Source organism: Pholis gunnellus (assembly GCF_910591455.1).
Source record: "Pholis gunnellus genome assembly, chromosome: 6".
Classification (NCBI taxonomy): domain Eukaryota; kingdom Metazoa; phylum Chordata; class Actinopteri; order Perciformes; family Pholidae; genus Pholis; species Pholis gunnellus.
This window is the reverse complement of record NC_136532.1, coordinates 15,854,510-15,876,619: the sequence shown is the minus strand read 5'-3', so window position 1 is coordinate 15,876,619 and position 22,110 is coordinate 15,854,510. Positions and strand designations below refer to the sequence as shown.

General features: G+C 42.7%; 1 protein-coding gene across 2 annotated transcripts in view; it reads left to right on the top strand.

The window, feature by feature from the left end:
• The first annotated feature begins 673 nt into the window (after nt 1-673).
• Nucleotides 674-22,110, top strand: part of pdlim2 (PDZ and LIM domain 2 (mystique)) — a 33,968-nt gene continuing 12,531 nt past the window's right edge. The window contains exons 1-6 of one of the 2 annotated variants that reach the window (XM_079160521.1): nt 674-942; nt 8,350-8,476; nt 10,361-10,512; nt 13,324-13,393; nt 13,874-14,022; nt 15,521-15,584. In XM_079160521.1, coding sequence (XP_079016647.1) covers nt 8,384-8,476; nt 10,361-10,512; nt 13,324-13,393; nt 13,874-14,022; nt 15,521-15,584 — 528 coding nt within the window. In that variant the 5' untranslated portion in view covers nt 674-942; nt 8,350-8,383. Of the gene's footprint in view, nt 943-6,299; nt 6,379-8,349; nt 8,477-10,360; nt 10,513-13,323; nt 13,394-13,873; nt 14,023-15,520; nt 15,585-22,110 lie in introns of those variants that run through there. The other variant, XM_079160522.1, reaches the window with a different exon arrangement.

The window sequence follows — 22,110 nt, the reverse complement described above, 5'->3', positions numbered from 1 at the left end:
CTACATAAAGACAAGGGCACTGGACAATGTTGATCACACTTATATGTATGGTTAGTCTGGGAGTGTTACACCTTAAAACATATTTACTGTATATATGTACATATGTTTATGTATGCATATGAAATCTAAGACATATCTAACAAATGTGAATATAAGGAGATTCATTGTTTCATGTAGCTTAGACTTAATAAATGTCTTTCATTGTGACATTTTAAGTGGGTCTACGTTCCCTCTGACAAGAATGTGAGATTATAGTGAGTTTAAGAACATGAAATACAAAATATCTTTAGTAAAGATACACATTTATATTATATTTATTTGATATAGCTCAGTTAGTCTAACCATCTAAACAGCGACCTACCTACGCCCTTTATAATTAACAAAGCCAGAAGGACAGAAAGGTGAACTACGTAGTCAATAGTACGTCACTAGTTGATTGACGTGGCTCTTGTTGGAGCGCATGCTGCTCTGCCCCACGCCGTCAGAAGGTGGCGCGCGCAGACACAAAACGCAGCCCGAGAGTGTTTTCAGGATAAATGGCTCAATTATCACTGCTGCACCCTCCTCTCTGAAAGCGACACGCCCAGTTTCGCTGCCTGTGTCAAACCTTTTATTTTGGTAACAGCACATGGCACTCCGAGCTCGACGCACTGATTCCATTGCGCGCGCAGCCACAGGTGGTGTTCTTATGTGCCACCACCTTAACATCTGAGACGCCAGAAGAGAGACGGACACAAGGGACTAACAGCGCTTCATCTCCGCTCCGGTGCTTACAAAAAAGAAGCTGTTTTCTGCTTTTTTTGCTCGCATTTTGGACGCGGTTGTTGTTTCAGGCAGAGTTGAACTGGGACCACTGCAGTCTGCTGGGTGTGTGTTGTCGAGGAGCGCGCCGAGATTCAACAGGTGGAGAAGAAGGCACCTGAAATCACTGCACTGACCTTGGTAAGTAAACATGGCGTTATTAAGTGTCTCAATAGCCTCTTAGGTGAATCAAAAGCTGGTTTTGATTTGGGATGCAGCTCAATTAATCAAAACTCAAGTGGGTAAAACGCTTATTTGTTGGGGGAGCAAAACGAGTGTCCTTTCCCCTCTTTTTGTGTGTGCAACTACTGGCACGTTTCCGTGTAACTAATGTGATGTGCTGTTGTTTCATGGCAGGTATTGTGGTTTATTTTAGGTTGGTTGAAGTCATTAAGCCTGATAGACTCGTATCTGTTCATCAAAGGTGTGGGAGCGTCAGAGCATGCAGTGAAGCGTTGCTAAATGATGACTGATGCCAAGTATGCGCACTTACCGTGTGCATCACTCGCCTGTGAGCTATTTTTTTTTTTTGGCTAACGATGCGTGATATATGTGGAAAATAAAAGTCAGTCTCACTGACGGGGGAGTCTTAAGCCCACACATGCAGTGCAGGTTTCCACCTTGTTCTGGAGACCTTCCACCCTGTTAGCGCCTCTGTATTCAGGAGAGCAGGGAAGGTTATTTATTTTGCACATCAAGCAGTCCCTGTGACTTTGTGCAACCTCAGGAATCTTTAAAGTCCGTATTTATGTCTCATTAGTTGAACTGGTGAACCAGCTATCTTCTCTCTCTCTCCTAAAGTGGCCCTCTGATGACTCTGAATTAGTCAGGTCCACTGTAGTTCAAGTTAAACACTGTACTCTCTTTCCTTAAAAGTGTCTAGACGTGACTGTTCCTCCAGTTCACTCACTCAAGAAGAAACAAATGGACCTTGCTTGCGAGTTGAGCAGGTGGGAAAGCGCTTTGAGGTGTTGCACAGAGTTCATGTATGCTCCAGAACATTCCCAATGAAACCTCCTTTTTCCAAACCCCCCACCAACTGCTGTTTTGTGTACCTTCCCCGTTATGCTGCATGCTCTACCTAACCCTTCCCTTTCGGCTTTGCTTTCTCTTTTTTTGGGGGGAAGAAATCTGTGCTGTTACTCCGATAGGATAGTCCTAAAGCCATGCAGGAACCAAAAACAGACCACTGTAATTTTAGATCGAGCAAAGCGGTGGCTTTTCAAGAAAACAGGGAAAGCTGGTTACCTTCTAACTCGAGGAAAGAATTTGTTTGTTTTACAACTGCATTGAGGTTTTAACCGAAGCAAGGAACATGTTGTGTTTTTTATTCCTTTTAGATCAAGGCCTATAACAGGCAGCTTTCCTCTGTGATGAACGTGTTTACAGTTATGCAGGAAGTTAGTATAATCCGTTAAGTCTGAAATGATGAAAGTGTATTTTTTTGAATCTGTGTTTTTCAGTTTTAGCTGAGGCAGAAGCACCGCAGGATATTTCTCGTTACGTAAAACTTTGTAGGAGCGACACGTTTTTGGGGTCCAGAGGATTGTTTCTCACACGGTGTCTTAACAGGCTTCTGAATGCACTGGGGTGCAACAGTGAATTTTAAGAGCGTGCAAGTAACGAACAAAGTGGCGGTTGGTGTGTCTTTCGCGAGGAGGGCCTGATCGTGAATGCAGAGGATGTGGTGAACTGCTCTGATTGTCGAGCAGCAGAGTGTGGAGCCTGTTCAGCGTGAACAGCAGTAACATGATCTCCAGATGAGGATGATGATGATGCAGAGGGGGAGATAAGTGTAGCTGCCACCACAGTGTCCTTGTCTTGTTACAAAGCGTATATCCCAGTGGACACAATCCAGTCCACTGTAGCAGAGCTACAGCAAATTGGTAAAAGGGATGATGGGCAATCTTACAAATTGTCTTTTTATACTGCAGAGGATACGATTTAATGTAACATTTTAAAGAGTATGTTACAGCATGAAACTCCACGGGAGTGTGAACCCTTAAAACTGTAAAGGGAGTAATCCACAGAAAGTACAGGTATGGCTAAGTGTATAATTACTTTGATGACGCATGCACTTTTATCAATATACTAAATATATATACATGACTGTACAGAAACTCATTAACCAACACCCCATTTGACATCATTTGTTTATTATTTTCTCATCTCCCTAGCGACTGCAGCCACATCTGACCAAATGGGTGTGATTTTTGAGAATGCCCAGAATGTTATTTCGCTCCACTCAGTCCAGGGAGAGGCTTTCTGTTGCATTCCTTTCCTTTTAAATTCAGTGGGTGTGTCTGTGTCCAGGTAGGTGCCGACCTGTCAGTGCGGTGCGTGACACATAGGGCAGAGTCAACATACGAACGCATCACTGACGAGAGCTGTGGAAAGTTCCCCGTTGGTGTGTATTGGCCACCAGCGAGAGCTTTGACAAGTGTGATTCACACCAGGAATATTCCCTGAGAGAGAGAGAGAGAGTGAGTGTGTGTGTGTGTGCCTTCGCATCACAGCTCAGCTTGAGCTTTCACTTGGATGTACTGGCGTCTGGTATGTTCATCAGCCGTTTCTTTCAGTATTGGCATGTCGGAGACACTGTGCTTGTTCATTCAATCTGGATTCCTGTCCGGAGTTCAGGGAGAAGACAAACAATCTCAGTTAAGACCTCCAGTGATTCAGGGAAGAAGGTGAAGAGTTGATGTAGGTGGCCAGGTTTGGCTGCCAGATATTTTATTATGCAGAGCTTGAGTCAGCAGTCTTCACAGTTAATCTAAAGGCTTTTCAGTTCATGAATATTTGACTTCTGCTGCAGTACATATGGTAGCAACTTGCTTTTCCACATGTTGCATTCCTTTGAGTGAATGAGGTGCTAATTCTGAGGATTAGCTAAACATAGTGATGGAAATGGTTTCCTGCGATGTGCATATTTATTGGTTGGCCGTGTGCTCTTTCCACCTCATGCGTTTTCTTTTCCACTTCTGGTCAACATAACAACTGGTTGCTCGAACTGTGTTGCGATGACATGCTGATCAAAGTTAATGACTCATCAGGTTTGAGTCATAATTCCGTAAATTACACACGGTTCCAGACTTGTGTCAGCAGGTTTTGCTCGTTCAGCCCATACTACTCCTAACTGCATGTTATGGGTATGCTAGGTTATTTAAACGTGCTAAATTAAAGATTGCACATCAGCCAGCCGCCCCTGCCCACCAGGGAGTTACACTGAGGCTTATAGCTTGTGTCTTTCCTCATTCGTACCTCCAATACTGTACGGTACATTAATATCCTAAACCAAGAGTAATTAGCAAACTGTTGAATCTTTAGGATTATATATCAATAGTAATATCGCTCATATTTGTTTTAGCTTCACTAATCAATTTAGTTATCTGATACAGTGGTGTTCTTGCAATCATTTAGTTTTCACCCTGAGCACAAAATGTATTTTTGAAAGCTTTTTGCAAATGTAAACCCCTTGGGGCTCTCTGCATGTTGGAGCAATGAGCCTTGAATCCAACATTCGGATAGGCTGGCTCTTCCCCGTCATACCTCCACTACCTCTTTTGCCTGTAGGGACAATCTCTCAGATGTGACAAGTGCCAAAAGGTCGTTATCATAAAGAGTGTATACACGACTGGCTTAGATTTCCCTCAGAGAGGGTGAAAATGTCCCTTATGGAAACTGAATCTGAGCTCATTATGGTCTTGTATAGCTCCTGCCACACTGAAGTGTGCTTTTATGCAACATGACAAGGAGCACAGTGATAAAACATGAGTAGCTTTAGCAGCTCTTTAAGGCACAATGATCCTCTGCTCCAGTTCAGTTGGTGGAGGCGGTCCGAAGAGCTCAAGTGTCCACTGCTCACCTGCCATAAACACTTTGTTAGATGCCGTAAGGGAAATCGCATTTAAATACCAATTTGGGGAGGTATATCACCTCATAACCCTTAATAATAAAATTGGCTGGACAAAATGTTGGGCTCTGAAAATTGTGAAAAACCTATTCAAAGCCAAAGTTGATGATGTTTACAGTCTGAAATCTAAAGATATTTAATTTAATCATAAGACCAAGAAAAGCAGTAAGTCCTCAACATTTAGCAGCTGGGGTGAAAATATACTAGCGACTAATTGAACATCTAAATAGTTTTGTTTCTGGTGATTGACCATTGATTAATCGACTAATTGTTTCAGAGTTACAAACTAGTAGAATCACCTCATAATACATTTCAACAGCACGGCCTTCTAAAGCCTTCAAAATTACAAAAAAACATTGAATCAACACAACCTTAAAACACTTTTAACCAAAACGAAATATACAATATAGGATTTGTTATATTAGACAACATTATTTTGAGCTAGGTGTACCGATATATATAAAATCGTAACTGCGTGTATGAGCCAATGGATTAACCTGTCCAGGTCATTTAGATGCTGCTTCTTGTAGTCTGTCAAACTCGACGCCGTGCTGTTTGTTGGTATGTAGGAATGCAGGTAAGTCGTTTGCCTGTGTCCATTGTGTTTATCGGAAGTGAGTATTTTACTACGTACACCTTTTTAGTACCGGTTTCTATTCTCCTCTGACCTCCTGCCGTGCGACTGATGCTAACCTGCGAACAATAGAAATGACTTCGTGACTAGAATTCCTCTCTTTGTCTATTGAATTGCGCTGCCAGATTGGCGTGGCCGCAAAGGCAACGAGATGTCACCAGAACAGAATTCACCTCTTATGTGAATTGGCAGCTACCCAACAGTTTGTGTGATGGCGAGTTTTCATGTGCAGCACTTTGTTTTATGTGAGCAGCAGTGCAGTCTTAAAACCTCACCCGTGTCCAATTAAGCACAGCCCATGAGTGTGCCACTTATTCTCACCACCGCTGTGTGTTGTTCTTCTTCTCCGCTGTTTGGCCGCTCTGCCGCATACTTTCACCATCCTTTCACTTTGACATTATCCACTACGAGCTTTTATGACGCTTACAGTCAACGTTTACGCAGGGAATTAGCAGGGTGCTCGGTTGATAATGGCCGCTGTATAGGAGGAGCTGCAGAAGCTCATGGAACTAATTGACACCCCCAGCGGCTGGGAAACTTTGGGACGGCTGCTCCCTGTTGTTGAGGAGGCCATCGCAATTAAGAGACCCTAATGCTGGTGAGCCCAGTAACCCTGCTAATTGGCCCAGACTGTTAATGGCTTACTGGGTCGGCACTGCGTGTCCCAAACACTTGTGGAATGTGCAGCCCATGGGCCAGTGTTTGGAGGGATTTAGGGGAGTAATGTGGCTGATGTACTAGATCCACTTTTACTTGGGTCTGTGACTTCCAGAGGTTTTGCTTCTCACGTCTTTTAGAGACTCTATTATGAAACGCTTGTAATCATTGACAGACTTATCACTTTATTTATAGACACTGAGTGAGATTATTTATATTCCAGTGTTGGCCACACTATTCTGTCTGATAAGCAGTGCTTAAGGTGAAGCTGAACTTTCGAGTATAGTAAACTTTATCTTGAGATCGTCTGACATTAACCTTTGAATAGCTGATACAATTTAGTTCCAGTATGTATTCAGAGGTGCAAAACATGGTAAGGCCTTAATTACTTGATTCTATCTATTCTGCTCAATGTTTGTATGCTTCTGTATGACTTTGCTTTTCTCTGAGCTTTAAAAGAATAGCAATGACTATGGAGATGACAATACATATAAAACCCACAGGTCAAAGGGACAGTATAGTTATGTTGATGACTAGGAAAACGAATCCAGCATTGCATTGCCTCTCTGTAGAAAGCAACGGTCAACTATTAGGTGTAAGTTCTGCATTGACTTTCAGAGGTTGATGCAACACCAGGCACTGTTTGTGTTGTGAGTTAAGCAACAGATCATTTAAAGTTGTTTAGGTGTAGACCTTTTTTTTTTTTGAGAGAGAGTGCGATGGTCTATACTTAAAATAGCTTATGTCATTGTCTACATGTGCACCTATATATTACGTGTAGCACTAATGTCTTCGGCTAAAATAAATGCAGTTTCAGACACAGCAGCTGCATGTGTGTATGCGTGCACTGTGCAGGTGTTGATGAGATGTTTATGGACCGCTAAGCGCTCATCCCATCATCACTGAACGCCACGGAGCTCTTGTGTCTCCACATGCAGTCCTACAACAGACGAGCTTCATCTTCAGCTGTGAATTAAATCGCAGCGTCAGCGTGACTATTTCAATGTCTTAAAGCGCATTCTGCTCCAGTTTTAGGCCCATTACTATTGTAGAAGATGGTGTAAATGTTAACTGGGACGGGATCCAGAGGCAGATGATCAACTGTTATGGGTTTATTGAGAATGTATTTAATGCCAACATCAGTGTCATGTTTTGGAGCCTTTCGTACCTTGTTATCGCTCTTGTCATCGTATTCATGTCACACTTGAGAGGAGGCGAATTGACGCATGATGGCTTGTTGGCAGGAATGCTCAAACGCATGCGGGTGTTTTGAGCAGTTAGTCAAGCAACATGAAGCTTGATAGCCAATGGTCCTCGAGATGGCCTCACTTTTAGCACACCGTATTTGTTTACTCGTACAAATGATTTTTGTGCATCTACACTAATGAGCTGCTGGAAAAAATAGATTTTCCACAGACGGTAGCACACAACACAGTGTCATCACCAATTATGACTTCGCAATCTGTAATATTTTGAAAGCTCAATCCACACCAATAATTTAAAGCGCTACATCTGGGGGATCTATTCATTGTCTGTCTTGTCATGCAGCTGTGCAGATAATGTTCAGATTAAGAGATTTGTCCCCGATCGGAAAGCTAAAAAGACCCCTGGATGATGTTGCAGCATGATTTGTTTTCTTCAAGAGAATAGAACAATGAAAAGCCCTCACATGGTTTTGCTACACTTTGGCATCTCCAACGATTTGATTTTAAACACTTAATTCACAGTTTTAGTTTTAGAAATTCAAAACAGACTTAGTGGAAAGCAATGTCTATACATTTCTGTGCAAAGCCGAACCATACACATATGAAATATCAGGACAGACAGATTTACAAAAAAACTGCATTTTTGGACAAGTTTGTGTACATATACAGCCCATTCTTATAAACAAGTCTTAATTAAAGGGCTACTATACTATATGTTGTGATATCATTCTACACCACTGTATACATTGAACGCAATGGTCCCAGTGAAACACTACAAAACGTTCAGCTCCTTGTGTGCTTGCACGACATTTTTGTTTGCACATTTCATGAAGGAGCATTTGGATTTAATGAACCTCTTTGGCGTTGCAGGCACTTTAGCAATGTTGGTCATGTGTCTTTGGTTTCATATTTTTCCAATTCTCGTTTGATGTGGTTGCACATGTCAACGGGACTTGGGTCTGTGGAAGTGAAGTGTTGCTGCAGATGAAAGGCGGATTATGCAAATGTTCACTGTCTTCACCTGTTGATCTAATATTAGGCCTGGCCAGCAGAATCATATTTAGACGCGCATATATTTATGTCCCACATGTTACACACACTCGATCTCATACTCACTGTGTCCCTCTTTTTTTTTTCAGGGTTTTGACAAGTGTGTGCAGACCTGATCACTAAATGGCGCTGACGGTGAACCTTATCGGTCCTTCACCATGGGGCTTCAGAATATGTGGAGGAAGGGACTTCAAGAAGGCCATAACTGTATCAAAGGTACTCGTCAAAAGCCGCCCTGTTGCTGAACCTCGTCACACCTTATCAAATCATATCCTGTGTTTTTGTCCAAACACAGCCTGTAATGTCATGCAAAGTCAACTTCCTCCTCACTACGACTCTTTTCTTGTCTTTGTTTGTGTCCGCGGGCTGCCTCGTACCTATTTCCTTGACTACTGAACCCGTTAGAATAGAATGGAAGTAGATTACATTAGAAGGAAACCACTGATTACAGTTACAGTGGAAGTTGAGGCGGGAGGTGAGGGGTTCCTGAGAGTGTTGGTTTGTGTTTCTCTGCTAGCTCTCGAGCATTACAACATGCATCAGTAGGTTCCCATTCACAGTAAAAAAAGAAAAGGGGGAGATGGAGTAGAAGAAGTGGAAACGTTCCCACTGTAAACAGACGGCACACTGTAAACACCATCAGGAAACCTTCTGCATGCCAGAGACACCCAGTTCTGCCCACTGCACATTCTGGTGCTACATCACCACCTCAGCCTGTTTTTACCAGTGAGACTAAAAAAAGATAAATTACTGCTGAATCATGACAGGGTACCAGTGCTTCACACCGACTTTGACTTCAAAAGCATTTATTGTTTGCCCCCTCTTGACAACGTATTCATGAGAAGACCTGTTTTTCTATCATGAATCAGATTTGGTTACTGCTAACCAGTAAACAACACCAGCTTTTTGCTTGTCTCAAATATCAAACGGGTTCTCTGAAGGGACGGGGATTCCTGCTGAGGTAGAAACTTTATCACTGAAATTGGTTTGTGAAACAGCTTGTCTCACCCCCCCCCCCCCCCCCCCCCCCCCACCTTGCAGTTTAGCAACCACAGGGTTGGCCCATCTGAAGTGGTTTGCACTTGGCACAGAGACGACGTGGGTGCCCTCTTTTATTCCTGTTGACCTGAAAGATAGCTTGCCTCCATTTCACTCGGGTACCGACCCTAGAAAAGAACCCCCAACTGCTCTTAGTTTATGTGAAACCAGGCGTGTCCTGATCAGAAAAGGCACGCACTATTGTGGGTCACCACAGCAACGCTTAATTGCCTCTCGAGTGGGCCCACAGACTCTGCCTCTCTGCCCTCTTGCTTGGCTAAACTGACAAACAGCCTGTTGACTGGCACTCTACTTCCATCCATATTTTCCTCTAGAGATGTAAGAATGAGTCTTTCACCCTCTCTGATTGGCTCTTTTATTTGTTTTGTTTTGCATTCTTTGTTTTATTGCCTGCCTCTGTTTTTAATTGTGAGGCGAGCACTGTTTGTGGCGAATGTCATACTTCCACTCTGAAGTTTTAACAGCAGCAGCATCAGCCTCTTCATTTCGCCTTTTGTTTTAGTAAGCCTGCGTCTTTGGGCGTGTGTGTGTGTGCCGGGGACAAAGGAACCGAGCTGGAAGCGGTGGCCAGGAAGTTGTGTTTCAGCCCATTAGTGTGGAATTCCCTCTGATGTAGTGGTATAGCATTGGCTTTGACATGCGGTGAGGCTGGCTGCAAAGGTCAGGCCCAGTCAAACCATCAAGTAGTGTCACACTAATAACTTCTCCCCGAGGGCGTCATGAATCTGTCCGCCGTTGACCGGCACTGCCTCGATCCATGTGTGTGAACCGCTGTGGCGTCGGATGGTATTCACTGTGAAAGTTGCGCGTTGTAGAGATACCGTTGCATTAAGAGTCCATTATAAGCGCGTGAGGCCATTCGTCAACAGCTTTTTTCTCATTTGTTAATGCTGAATGTTATTCCCTGAAAAATTGTCCACACAGTCTTGATATACAGAGCTGTCTGTACTCGCCAGATGGATGGCATCCATAAAGTGTAATGGTCAGAGTAGGACCTGGGGCCAGTAAGACCTAACTGGAGCTCATTCTTTTGTTCAACAGGTCAACGAGGGCAGCAAGGCAGAGAAGGCTGACCTGCAAGCTGGTGATATTATCTTGGAGATCAATGGGGAAAACACAGCCGACATGCTGAACGTGGTGGTCCAGAACAAGATCAAGAACTCAAAGACTCAGCTGCAGCTGGCGGTGGAGAGGTATGCTGAAATGCAGATTTGCAAAAGCAACAGAATTTCCTGCTGGTTTTAGGTTGTGCGTGTTGGATTTTAGAAACATGAAATGCATACAGTCCCATGGAACCTTCTGCAGCATCCTTCCCCATATGAATATCCCTAATTTTCCCTAAAAGTTTGTGCCATGACCACAGTTGCCTCAGCTTCCATCTTTATTTACATTGTTTTTCACGTCATGCGGGCACTGTACAAACAAAAACAAGTGATTGTAATCAGGGGAAATGCCAGCATGTGCGACAGCCACAGTGTTCCCTTCCCTCGTAATAAACCCTGTTTTAAAAGTTGCCAAGACCCTGTTTGGATGACGGGGAGTTGGCTACTTAAAAGGTTTTCCTTTGAGCCAGGACTGCTGTTGGCCGGCATTTTGATTAAAGGTCCTCCCTAAATTCTCATTTATTGTCACTGTTGCTCCCAAAAACTCTCTTTCTCTCTGCACACACACACATGCACCCACACACTCTCACGCACGTGTGCTTTCACACACTTCCTCCTTGGATGTCCCACGTCCATGTGAGTGAATTTTTCCCTGCTGACCTCATGTCTCCTACCAAGCCAGAAACAACACCATTACTTCTTGCCTACCCAGGACAATGCCACTGTGTAGTCCTGCCATGTCTTTAATCCCACTCTGTTAACTGTCAGCGGTTCTCAGCATCAAGGCTGTTAAGTACCTCACAGGCTCCTGTCTTTAACGCCACTCGCCAAGCAGATTATCTATTTGAATTACATTCAGATAAGCTCTCAAGAGGTGTGTAATGGAGTAGCAGAAATCTGTAATGTTTGATTTGTTCTTTGCTTAGTTGAGAGCCCTCCCTTTTTCCAGCTCCACATCTGGTTGGCAACAACTGACTTTCATCACACGGATGCTGTTGCCCACTGGAAGAAGCTGGCATCAGCTGTTTTTTAGGCGTGTCTGCTGCTGTATGCAGAGACAGTGGTTTATTGTTGGTGCATCCAACGACATGTTCATCCCAGACTTTGCTAACTGGGGTTATTTTTACATAACAAAGCAGCTACAGCATCACTGTCTTGTCATTGACCCTGAAAACGTTTGGCTGGCTTTGTTCGCGGCTACTTGTTTGGATTTCATTGTCCATTGATGCCTTGCGGATGATGTCATGTTGACCAGAGGAGTTGTCTCTCTGTGATACCGTTGCTCTCTCTAATGGAGTTGGCCATCAGAGCCCCTCGTAGGGTATATTTTTACCACACGGCTATACTGGTTCCTCTTTGATACTGAGATGCTGTGCATGCATGTACTGCTATGTATGTGTGTGTGTGTGTGCATCCTGCAGCGAGCATCATTATTTAATTTAATCACCAAAGATTCAGACCACTTACTGTTAAACTGCTGTTGCTGCAACGGCAAATACCATATGAACCCGACTGCATTTCTTTGAGTTTGGCTTGATTGGTAAAGCAGCTTTGCTAAGTATCGAACCTCAATAGAATGTTGGTTCAAGTCAATTTAATTTATATTGCCCAAAATCCCTGCATTTGCCTCAGAGGGCTCACTTTTTTTTTTTTTCATCAAGATATCCGTAGACCCTCAGATAAGGACACAGCTCATAAAAATAAACTTTACAATAATTTCGCTTTGGCAACATTAGCTCATAGCAGCACAATGAGTAGTGGCTTGCCTCGTCCTAAATACTGGTCACAGCTTGACACAAAGTATCTAACTTTAGCTTTTTGTGGATTTGAAGCCTCTTGAACTCAATATTACGTTGTTTTAATATTTCCATTGTCATAATGGAGAGAGGTATTCTTACAATGCACATGTTTGAAGAATCTGCCTCAGGCAGTTTAACTGCACGTCCTCTCGAGGACGGCTGTTCACAGCTAGTATCAGCAAAGAGTTTCACGTGCTGATTTAAGTCACAGTTAGCATTTTCACCAGAAGCAAATTATTGTTCTGTATTGGAGACGTGTAAACAGAGTAGACCAGACACTGCTCTGATCACTGAACTTTATTACATCTCACTTCCTTTTTAAAGCACAGGGAGAGCATTTTTCCGGCGTTGCCGTTCCAAATTGAAAACGATGAGTTTTTCAGGCCTGTCACATTAATATCTCTCCTACAGGAAGAAATGTCTTACAGCTGCTGTATCAGTTTTTGTCGTCTTGCCATCTCTTCTACTCAGTATGTGGAGCCCAGGTCAGGAGAGGTGTGTTTCTGGGTGATTTACCACAGGCATCCAGGCCTTCCTGTGTGCCTCATTACCCCGGGCTCAACCAAAATCCTGTCAGCCTCTGGCCCTGCAACCAGGGGGGCACTTTGTGTTTGAATTGGCACATATAGTCATATTTTCCCTTCCAAATTCAATGGTGGAATTGCTTACCGAATGTGTTTCCTATTTAAGAAAGTAAAACATAAGTGACTAGTTTGAAAGATGAGATCCATCGGGATAATATTTTAAAAAGGGGGACAGAGTCTCCTGCAGTAATCTCTAAGATTCATGGGAACATACTGATGGATGCATGCAAGTACATTAACAAAAGGGATGTCAAGAATTAGGTTTTCTCGAATATATTGCATACTTTTATTGTGCATCAGCTTGTCCAGAATGTCACTCAAACCAGTTTTAGATACCTTGCTTATTTATTTAACATGAAGTTCCTTACTGCCTGAGTTGATTGTCTTTTTTTTTAGTTCAGCAGTGATGAGATCAGACTTTATCCCACATGCTACATAGACAGAGAATTAAACTTTGGGTAGTCTGATATTATCAGTGTTGACAGTCATTTGATCCTTGTGGTTTTCTGTCTTTCAAGACCTGAACCTCCCAATCCTGGACAGACCAACGGCATCAGCACCCCTGAGCAGCTCACTGGACGCTTCCAGGTCAGAGTTGTAGCTTCACAGGAGCTTTAATCTTTCTACAGTTTGTCTTAAATACTGAACATCAAATGGCAAGTTGATGTCCAGAGCAGCATTCTCCATATCTTGTTTTTTTTATTTTTTTTTATCCACAGCCTTGCTCAGTGTCTATTTTATGTGGATAATGTGTTGTTTTTACTATACACGGCATGCTGCTTGAGTTCTACTAATGCATGCATGACACATCTGTTTATTACATATCTGCTTATTTGGCTGTCCTCAAGATGGAAGCAATACAAGACGTTATGGTGATTTATTACTTGTTCCTGTGTTTTATTGAGATCATAATGAAGCACCACCTCTAATGCGTGGTGATTCTGAGTACAACGTCTGTAGACCTTTCTGTTATGCTTCTCACTTAAACCGTTCACTACTGCATTAGTAAAGATCAAATTACTTTCAACTGATAATGCAATAACATTCCTCTGATGTGATGTTTTGTAGGAGTCAGTAATAGTGAGTAAAGATGAGAATCAGAACTACAGAGCGTACACTATCTCCAGCCCTGCGTCGCTGTCCCCTGGGCCTTCACCAGATCCTTTTTCCAGCCCAGATGAGAAGAGGGAGAGTCTGACACCGACCCCTAACAAGAGGTAACTCACTTGCAATGCATATTTAATGACGAGCAGGTTTCTGAGGCAGATAACAGCCATCTCCTTTCATGACGAACCACGAAGTTTAGACTTTATATAAATAAATTGCTTTAAAAAGCGTAAGTGGAACTCTATTAGTGGCTTTGTTGGACAGATACTGAACCGTTTAGCCAGCTTGTCCACTCCTGCATTCTTACCTTGCTTACCAATGTTGTAACAAAAGCACAGGATTGTATTGTGTGGAGACTCGCATGTGATCTGGTTACTTGTAAATTACAGTTTAGACAGTCAGCCTTTCAGCAGGAACAGGGTAAAAGATAAAGTCCTGGGGATTTTTAAGCTTGACATTTCAGATGGACAGTTGAGTCTCTTTTCAGAAGCCTGTCCATTCACTGCTTCAATAGGCTTATATGTGGACAAAGCGTTGCAACAAGTGCTCTCTTGACTCCACAACAGGCCCAGAGTCAATAGGTTTGGGCATAACGGACAGAAAGTGGAACCATGGGATTGTACTGTAGTAACAAAGGATATGCACAGGATATCACATTCCACCGTTTGCATTCACTTTAACAAAAGGCAGAATGTGGAACGTTCACTGTGCCGCTCTCTCTCGGTGCACGGCCATTTGTTGACTCTCCTGGACAACTTTAGTTGGTCAGTTAAAACTTAGATATCCTCCCTCGCCTGGATTGATGAAGCTTCCTGCCCAGACTACTTGATTTCCATCTTGTACTTAATATAAATAGAATTGTAAGTGGTGTTATATTGTTCTTCCATCTTAATATTATATAATGGAACATTGATTTATGAGTAAACATCAACGCTTTATTTCATTTTAAACTACTGTGGTTCTTCAAAATAAAGTATTCTGTGACATCAAAGAGGACTTTGTACAGAGCCCCATGGGGAACCTGCAGTACCATAATCATATATTTAATATAATAATTATAAAAAGGGCAATATGGATAAAATCCTTTTTCACGGTATAATTTTATATAACAATATTGTGTGGTATAATATATATATATATATATATATATATATTTTATAAATACAGTACATTTGGAAAATCATATGACGAATTATTAGTAAATTAAAGTACTTCATTCAAGTCATAATAAATCCAACATTGCAAGTCTGTCCTGCTTATTGATTCTGCAAAATTGTCCACAATAGCCCAATACATCCAAAGACGCACATAATTCGTTCTGTTGCAGTTGGACATTTGAAAAAAAGGAATAATTGATGTTATTACAGTTTCTGGCTATGATAAATGGTGTAATTTTGCTGAGTTTTTATAATTAAAAAAAGACTAAAGAAAACATGCCTTTCAAACCCGCTGGCAGGTCGTGGGGTTCAGAGGGTTAAAGGGATAAATTCACCACCACATATACAATTTGAAACAATCCCAGAGGGATTTGCCTGTCTCATGTTATATATTGCCTACCCCATAATCACACATATGTATGCTTGACTCTCTGTTGTCTCTCTGTTACAGTGTCTTGCTGCGTTCATGGTCTCCAGAAGAGAAAAATCACAGGCTGTCCAGACCGCTGTCACAGGTTGGTTTCTGCTGTTTTCTTGAACCAGACAGATTCTCTCTTCATTCCTTTAGTAAGTGCTGCTTTTGAAGCTTAGCTTGTTTAGTCATTAACTGTCCACCCCTTGGTATCGTATAGGTTTGGGATCTTGGAAGAGTCCAATATACTAAACAAATGCATGCACATTTTTAGATAAATGTTGAATGTCATCTGTATCTGCAGTTCACTTGGACAGTACAGCTGAAGGTTGTTGTACTTTCGTCTGGAGATCTGTATTCACTTCCACTGCACTGACGCAGTCTGCAAGAATAACACGTCTGAATTCTTAGCCTTTCCTCTTGAATTGTTACTCTCCGATGCCAGAGAAGATGCCCAACAAAAGATTTGTGAGCTCAAGTGTACTGTATGTGTGGACTTAACAGTAAAGGCCGGACACAGAGAGGGTTTGACATTTTTATTACAGGGAGTGGATGAACTACAAAGGTCAGTCTTTGAAATTATCTGACATTAAGCTGAACAACAGTCTGGAGCTGTTTCATTCAGAGCCTGCTCCAAGGCAAAAATAAAAACACTTTCCGCCAAAACAATGGCCTAAAGCTTTATTTGTCTGAATGGATCACGAGCAGTAAAATATGAGAAGTGGTAGAATACAGACTTGGGGTTATCATGAGACTGCATCTAAACTATGCGGTGCTTATTTACCATTCCAACAACAAAGCCAAGAAGGGGGAACTCTGCGTCTGGAAAGGCTTCAGTAAGTTAAAGAGAGAACATGTTGTGGGAAAGTTCATCATGAGTTATTTCAGCTATGCCTACATGCTCAGTCCCAAGCATGGGTCCCACTGATAGAACATGTGAGATGACAGAGAAGGAAAAAAACAACATGCAAGACCTTCTGTAACGGCGCAAGGAATTCCAGCCATTTTTATACCACTGGACATTACATAAAGTTGGATAAATATGCAAAGGTTTGAACTTAAAAACATTCAAGCGATCCTTCTAAGAGGCCGCTTGCTGAGAAAGTTCATTTAGAAATTTCTCTTTGAGTTTGGGATTTTTTTATGTTGTTTACATGTTGAATGGAATTCAGGTGCACATGTTGCTCACAGCGGTGTCCCCCCCCCCCCCTGAGACTGGTGGCTTACGTCAGAGTAGTTTTGATCTCTTTCACGCTGGGAGAAAGATGAACCAGTCGAGCCATGATGTAATTGCCGTCCAAGTGGTGCTTTTGAGAATGCCGTCGTTGCTTTATCTGAACATTTGTAACCCGTCTTTATCAAACTAAAATGCTTCTGTCAGTCATGATCACCATTAAATCGGGTCCCAGCAAAACATAGTCTTTAGGAATGCACAGCAGAGTCACTCCTATTAACTAATTTGATGTGACTGCAAAGCCACATGGCATGTTGTTTCCTTCCAAGTTGTTTTAGGACGGGGAGGGTTTGCAGGATGTCTTTGTGTGCGGACATGAGTCGGCTCTCTGACTGGCTCGCTGTTACGGCAGATTAGACTGACATGAATGTGATATATGATCATTTGGACGGCTGACACTTAAGACAGACGGTAGACTGTCCTTACACTTGGAATTAAAATTGCTTTACTGTGCCATAAATCGCCTTGACTGAAAGGTGATTAATATATATAAAATAAATAAACCGAAAACAGTTGTATAGTATTCTGTGTGGCTCTGTAGGGAGCTTTTTAAAGTCTGATGTCATCAGGCTTAAGCCTTCAAACTCAACAGAAGTCTGTTACAAACTTGGGGGTTGAGTGTAATAAACATGAGCAGGCAAAGAGGGTTCAACAAAGGAGTTGAGTTGCATTATAGGAAATATAGGATTCATTGTTTTTGGAGCAGGACCCAAAGTAGGAACTATAGGTCAGGATACCTCAGCTTCTGTTGCTTCAATTTTGACCTTTACTATGAGGCCGACAGCCATTATGTTTTTGGGTTACAACGGCAGGGTGGTAATTCAGTGGTTCAATGCAGCTAAAAGTGTTTTAGAAAGTCTGTTTGAACTACAGATATTATTTGTTAACACAAATGGTCTTAAAGTCTGAATAGTTCAGGTGCTCATGCTCAACTCATTTTACTGATATTTTAGGTTTATCAGTGGATTATTTCTCACTGAAGGCATTTTAAGCCTCTGTTGCATACAGATACTGATGTTTTCAGCATCAATTTAAAACCACATTAAAAAAAATCCACCATCCACCATGGCTTGCGGTCTACCAAAAAACACTTTAGAAGCTGTGTTGTGGCTGAGGACTCCATCTGTGAGTCCTTAAGAATGAACGCTCTCCTGTCATAGCCGTCCGTCCGTGACGGCCTCGCATGTTTGTGGTATTTATGGAGTCGCCCGTTCTCCCATTCTGCTTACCATTCTCTGATGTTGGAATCCGTATCGTCTTGTATCCTCTGGGAGACATTACATTCCTTCTATCTCCCTCTTCTCCAATATCAACTTGGCCTTTTTTGGCATTTTTCTTTTTTTTTTAACTGTTCCTTCAGTATGTTTGAATTAATATCAAACTACATTTTTTGAGAAGACTGCAATTTGAGATGTTTAATCACTGCTTTGTCCACCCTTTCCTACTTCTTCTGGTCTTAAAGCTGACTTGGATTGCTTGCTCTGCCGTCTGTGCCCGACAGCCTCAGTGTTTACCATCATCCAGCCTAGTGGATGAGATTTTTGGGTTTTGGCTGACCCCCCATCCTCCAAGGGATGTCTACCCTGGTTTTAAAGTGGTGACGAGCCTCTCGCCGCAGTGCTGTGATTAGTGAGTGGAGTTCTTTCAGAGCTTTTCGTGGGGGAAATGGCTGGGAAGAGGTTTGCCATGAGTACATGGTGCATTATGCTGCTTGGGCTGGCAGGAACACAGCAGCCCAGTGAGCGCTAAGATGTGGAGCCTCCATGACAAGGGCCTCTGTCCTGCCTGAGAGGTGCAGAGTGCTGCTGTATCAGGTGATCAGCCGCTCAGAAAAAAGCTCCTAAAAGGCTTTTCCACCCTTGTTTTGGCTCCCTGAGTGAGGAGAGTGGGATGCGCAACAGGATCCATCATTTTCCAGGGTGTTGGATGTCCTGAGAAAAAGCCTGTGTACAATAGTGGCTGTGATGGCAGAAGCTGTGGAAGGCTGGTGCTGCTCTTTCCCTCGCGTCACAAGGCCTGTCGTTGTGTGATGGGAGCTGGAAGAGACGGGGTTTGGGGTGGACACCATGGAAACCTGATGGCATTCCCAAACTGTACTTAAGCCATCATACCATCCTGCTCAAACCCAGCAATGTACTTTGTGCCTCATCATGGAGTCCAGACTGTCTTCATATTGTCACACATGCGCTGTGTGTGTGTGTAGCTAATAAGATTTTAATTGCTTGGTTAAAAATGATCTCTGCGCTTCATGTCTTTCATATACAAAAGCACTTGACTTGAATGCACTTCATTGAAGAATTTTGGCATTTTCTCCATATTTTACACGACCATGCATGTGTAGTGTCTGTGGATTAATTTAGATTCTTGTTTGTGATTGGTGCGTCCAATGTTTGTATTTGTCATTACCTTTTTAAACTTGGCTGTAAAACAATTTCCCCTCGAGGCAAGAATGTCTGTATTGACCTTTACATTTCCCATACTCTGTAGACAATTGGCCACTTGAACAATATGCACTGTATCTATTTCCTGAAAAACATTCATTCAAGAGCTCTAAAGGGTTGTTTGTTGAATAAGGAAAGGGACCTTTTAATCAAAAGGTGTGGGTGTGGGTGTAAGTCCTTGTTACAGGAAGCATTCATCCAGCTTACCCTGACCTTTGACCACCTTAAGAGGACAGACAAATGCAAAGAAAACGGAGATATAAAATGCATTGTTATAGACGTGTGTTGGAAGCCCCTGTATGAATAAGGTAGTTCATTCCATTTTTGATTCTAAAGTGCCATTGATGCACATTATTAGTTGTAACTTGTAGTTCTGTTTTTGTCATGCCATGATCGGACTGGACTTTGATATCTACTAGCTCACAAAAATAGCAAGGGCATCCTAGATTCCTGCGAAGCCGGGCATGAGATTGTATCTGAACTAACCGCCACCGTCATGATTCAGAGCATCTGTTTATATCATCAAGGAATGACCACAACGGGATCTCTGTTGCGATTAGCAGAGCCAAAACCCAACTGCTTTTCATGAGACATGACCCGTCGCTGGGCCATTAGGACCAGGCTCCATGTCTGGGTTTGCAGTTGCTGCACTTTGAGGTTCCTGAGGGTTGCCTCAGTGGGCTGCCTGATCCTGTGCTGGCATAGGGTGGTTTCTTTATAAATATCACTCCTAGCGTAGGATGGCCAGCTCCTGCAGGGTGACACCCGTGCAGACCAAACTTTTCCTCTTTATGCTAAATTGGGTGGAGTGACCTTGGCTGTGTGACATGTGTCACCGATCTCTTTATCCAGAGAGGGCATGGTAAGTATCCTTCCACACATCCTCCATCCCATACATTACTTTGTCCACTATTCTCCTTGCAGCCTGCATGCCAGCGGCTGGCTTTGTCCTGCTCTATTCTGGAGGTTGTGGTGGACTGGAGTGCAAAGCTGTGGTCATCCCTTTGGAGCACAAATAAAGACTTGGCATGTAGGAATAGAACTAAGTTTATGTTTTTAAATTATGTGAAAATCTTGTAACGCACGTACTGTTTGTTAAGAATTTTATTTATTAGAATGTTTTTATCTTCAGGACTGGAGATAAATGCACCTCACCTGTTGAGTGGCTTCTCCTCCAGCCTTAAATACAGACGTGCATATCGCATCTTTGAGGATGATTGCTTGGAATGATGTACCATTCCAGGTCTGACATGAGTCGGGCTGTTGTTTGGTTTGGCAGGCCGGTGCTGTGCTAAGCCAAGCCAGTGTCAGGGGAGCGGTGCTGGCCGTGGTCACAGTAGAGCGATGTTTTCTTCTTCCTCCTCTCTGCACAGTGAGCTCTGTGACTGGACAGTGCGAGGCCTTTTCACATGGACTCGTAGCCGTTTAGCTTGGGGTCCATTGTGGCCACTGCACGGGCGGCATGCCTCTCCTCAACCCCACTGATTGATCAGCTCGCCCTGTTTTTCTTTCCCCTGGAGTGGAAAAGCAAACTGGGGCACTTTTGATTCCCCGAGCTTTTTCGGGCCCCTGGGTGCACTCATGGGGACACTAAGCCCTGCAAGTTTTATGGGGAAACGTTGGCCGGGAGAGATGGGCCTTTTTACTAGTTTGTGCTGCTTACGAAGGTGGTTAAACGGTATGTCAACATTCCAAAAGTTGTCAAGGAAACGACATGTATAACTGCCCGTCAGTGTGCTCATGCCAGTAAAAACAGACATGTCAGCAAACTGTATATCCCCTTTGTTATACACAGGACAACACCTACATTTTAGGGTAATGGTTTCTAACGCTACATGTTGGTCATAAATCATAGCTGTTAAGTTGGTTTAATGACACTGAAGAATAATTCTACTACACTGAGAACCCATAAATGCATGTCTTGCTGACATTTTAGATTTATGTTTTAGCCATTCGCTGAAATTCCTGTAGAAATGAGTATTAGGCTGCACTCCATCATGTTGTATTGCATTATAAGTCCTAGCACTATGTTACACCGTAGAATTACTGTACTTCTGAAACCAGAGTGAGACATACTAGTTGGTTTCTGTCTAATTACTGCAGTTGTCGTGTCGTCAGGCTCACTAACCATTAGAGCTCAATCACCTTTTATGGAGGGATTGTCACTGACGACCTGTTTTTAAAAGTGGCATCATATCTTGACCGCCTAACTTAAGACTGGTTTGATCAGCACACTTCTCAGCTTCTTTTGAATGTTACAAACCTTTTTTGCTTTATACAACTGAGAAGAAGCAACCCGGTGACTATAAATTAAAAGTACCACGAAGTACAGCAATTTCAGTTCAACCCTAATGAACTCCAGATGTCTAATGAGCTTGATATGCTGCTCCGGTTGGAGCCTTGTGGAGAATTTAATAGGGATGAAAAATGTGTTGCTTGTAGCACCCTTTGTGGATAAATAAACGCTCAGACTCTTATTCATTCCTCCTAATGTCTTTGACTTTGTGTGTGTGTGTGTGTGTGTGTGTGTGTGTGTGTGTGTGTGTGTGTGTGTGTGTGTGTGTGTGTGTGTGTGTGTGTGTGTGTGTGTGTGTGTGTGTGTGTGTGTGTGTGTGTGTGTGTGTGTGTGTGTGTGTGTGTGTGTGTGTGTGTGTGTGTGTGTGAGTGTGAGAGAGCGCGCCTCCCTCAGACCACCTACACTATGATCACATGAGACGGCTTTGGCTTCTCTCAGAAATCTCACTGTACTCACTGTGCCATTAAAATTCACACACAATCGGGTTCATCCATATTTATCATGTGCTGAGCTGCAGGAATCGTGGACATTACAGTTCAGAAAAACTTTGACCTGATATTGTTTTTGCCATATATTTCCTCTTAACTTCCACTTGTAAACTCTTCAATGTGTTTTCATTTAGTTTTCAGAGTGAATTACTGTATACTCAGTCGCAGTC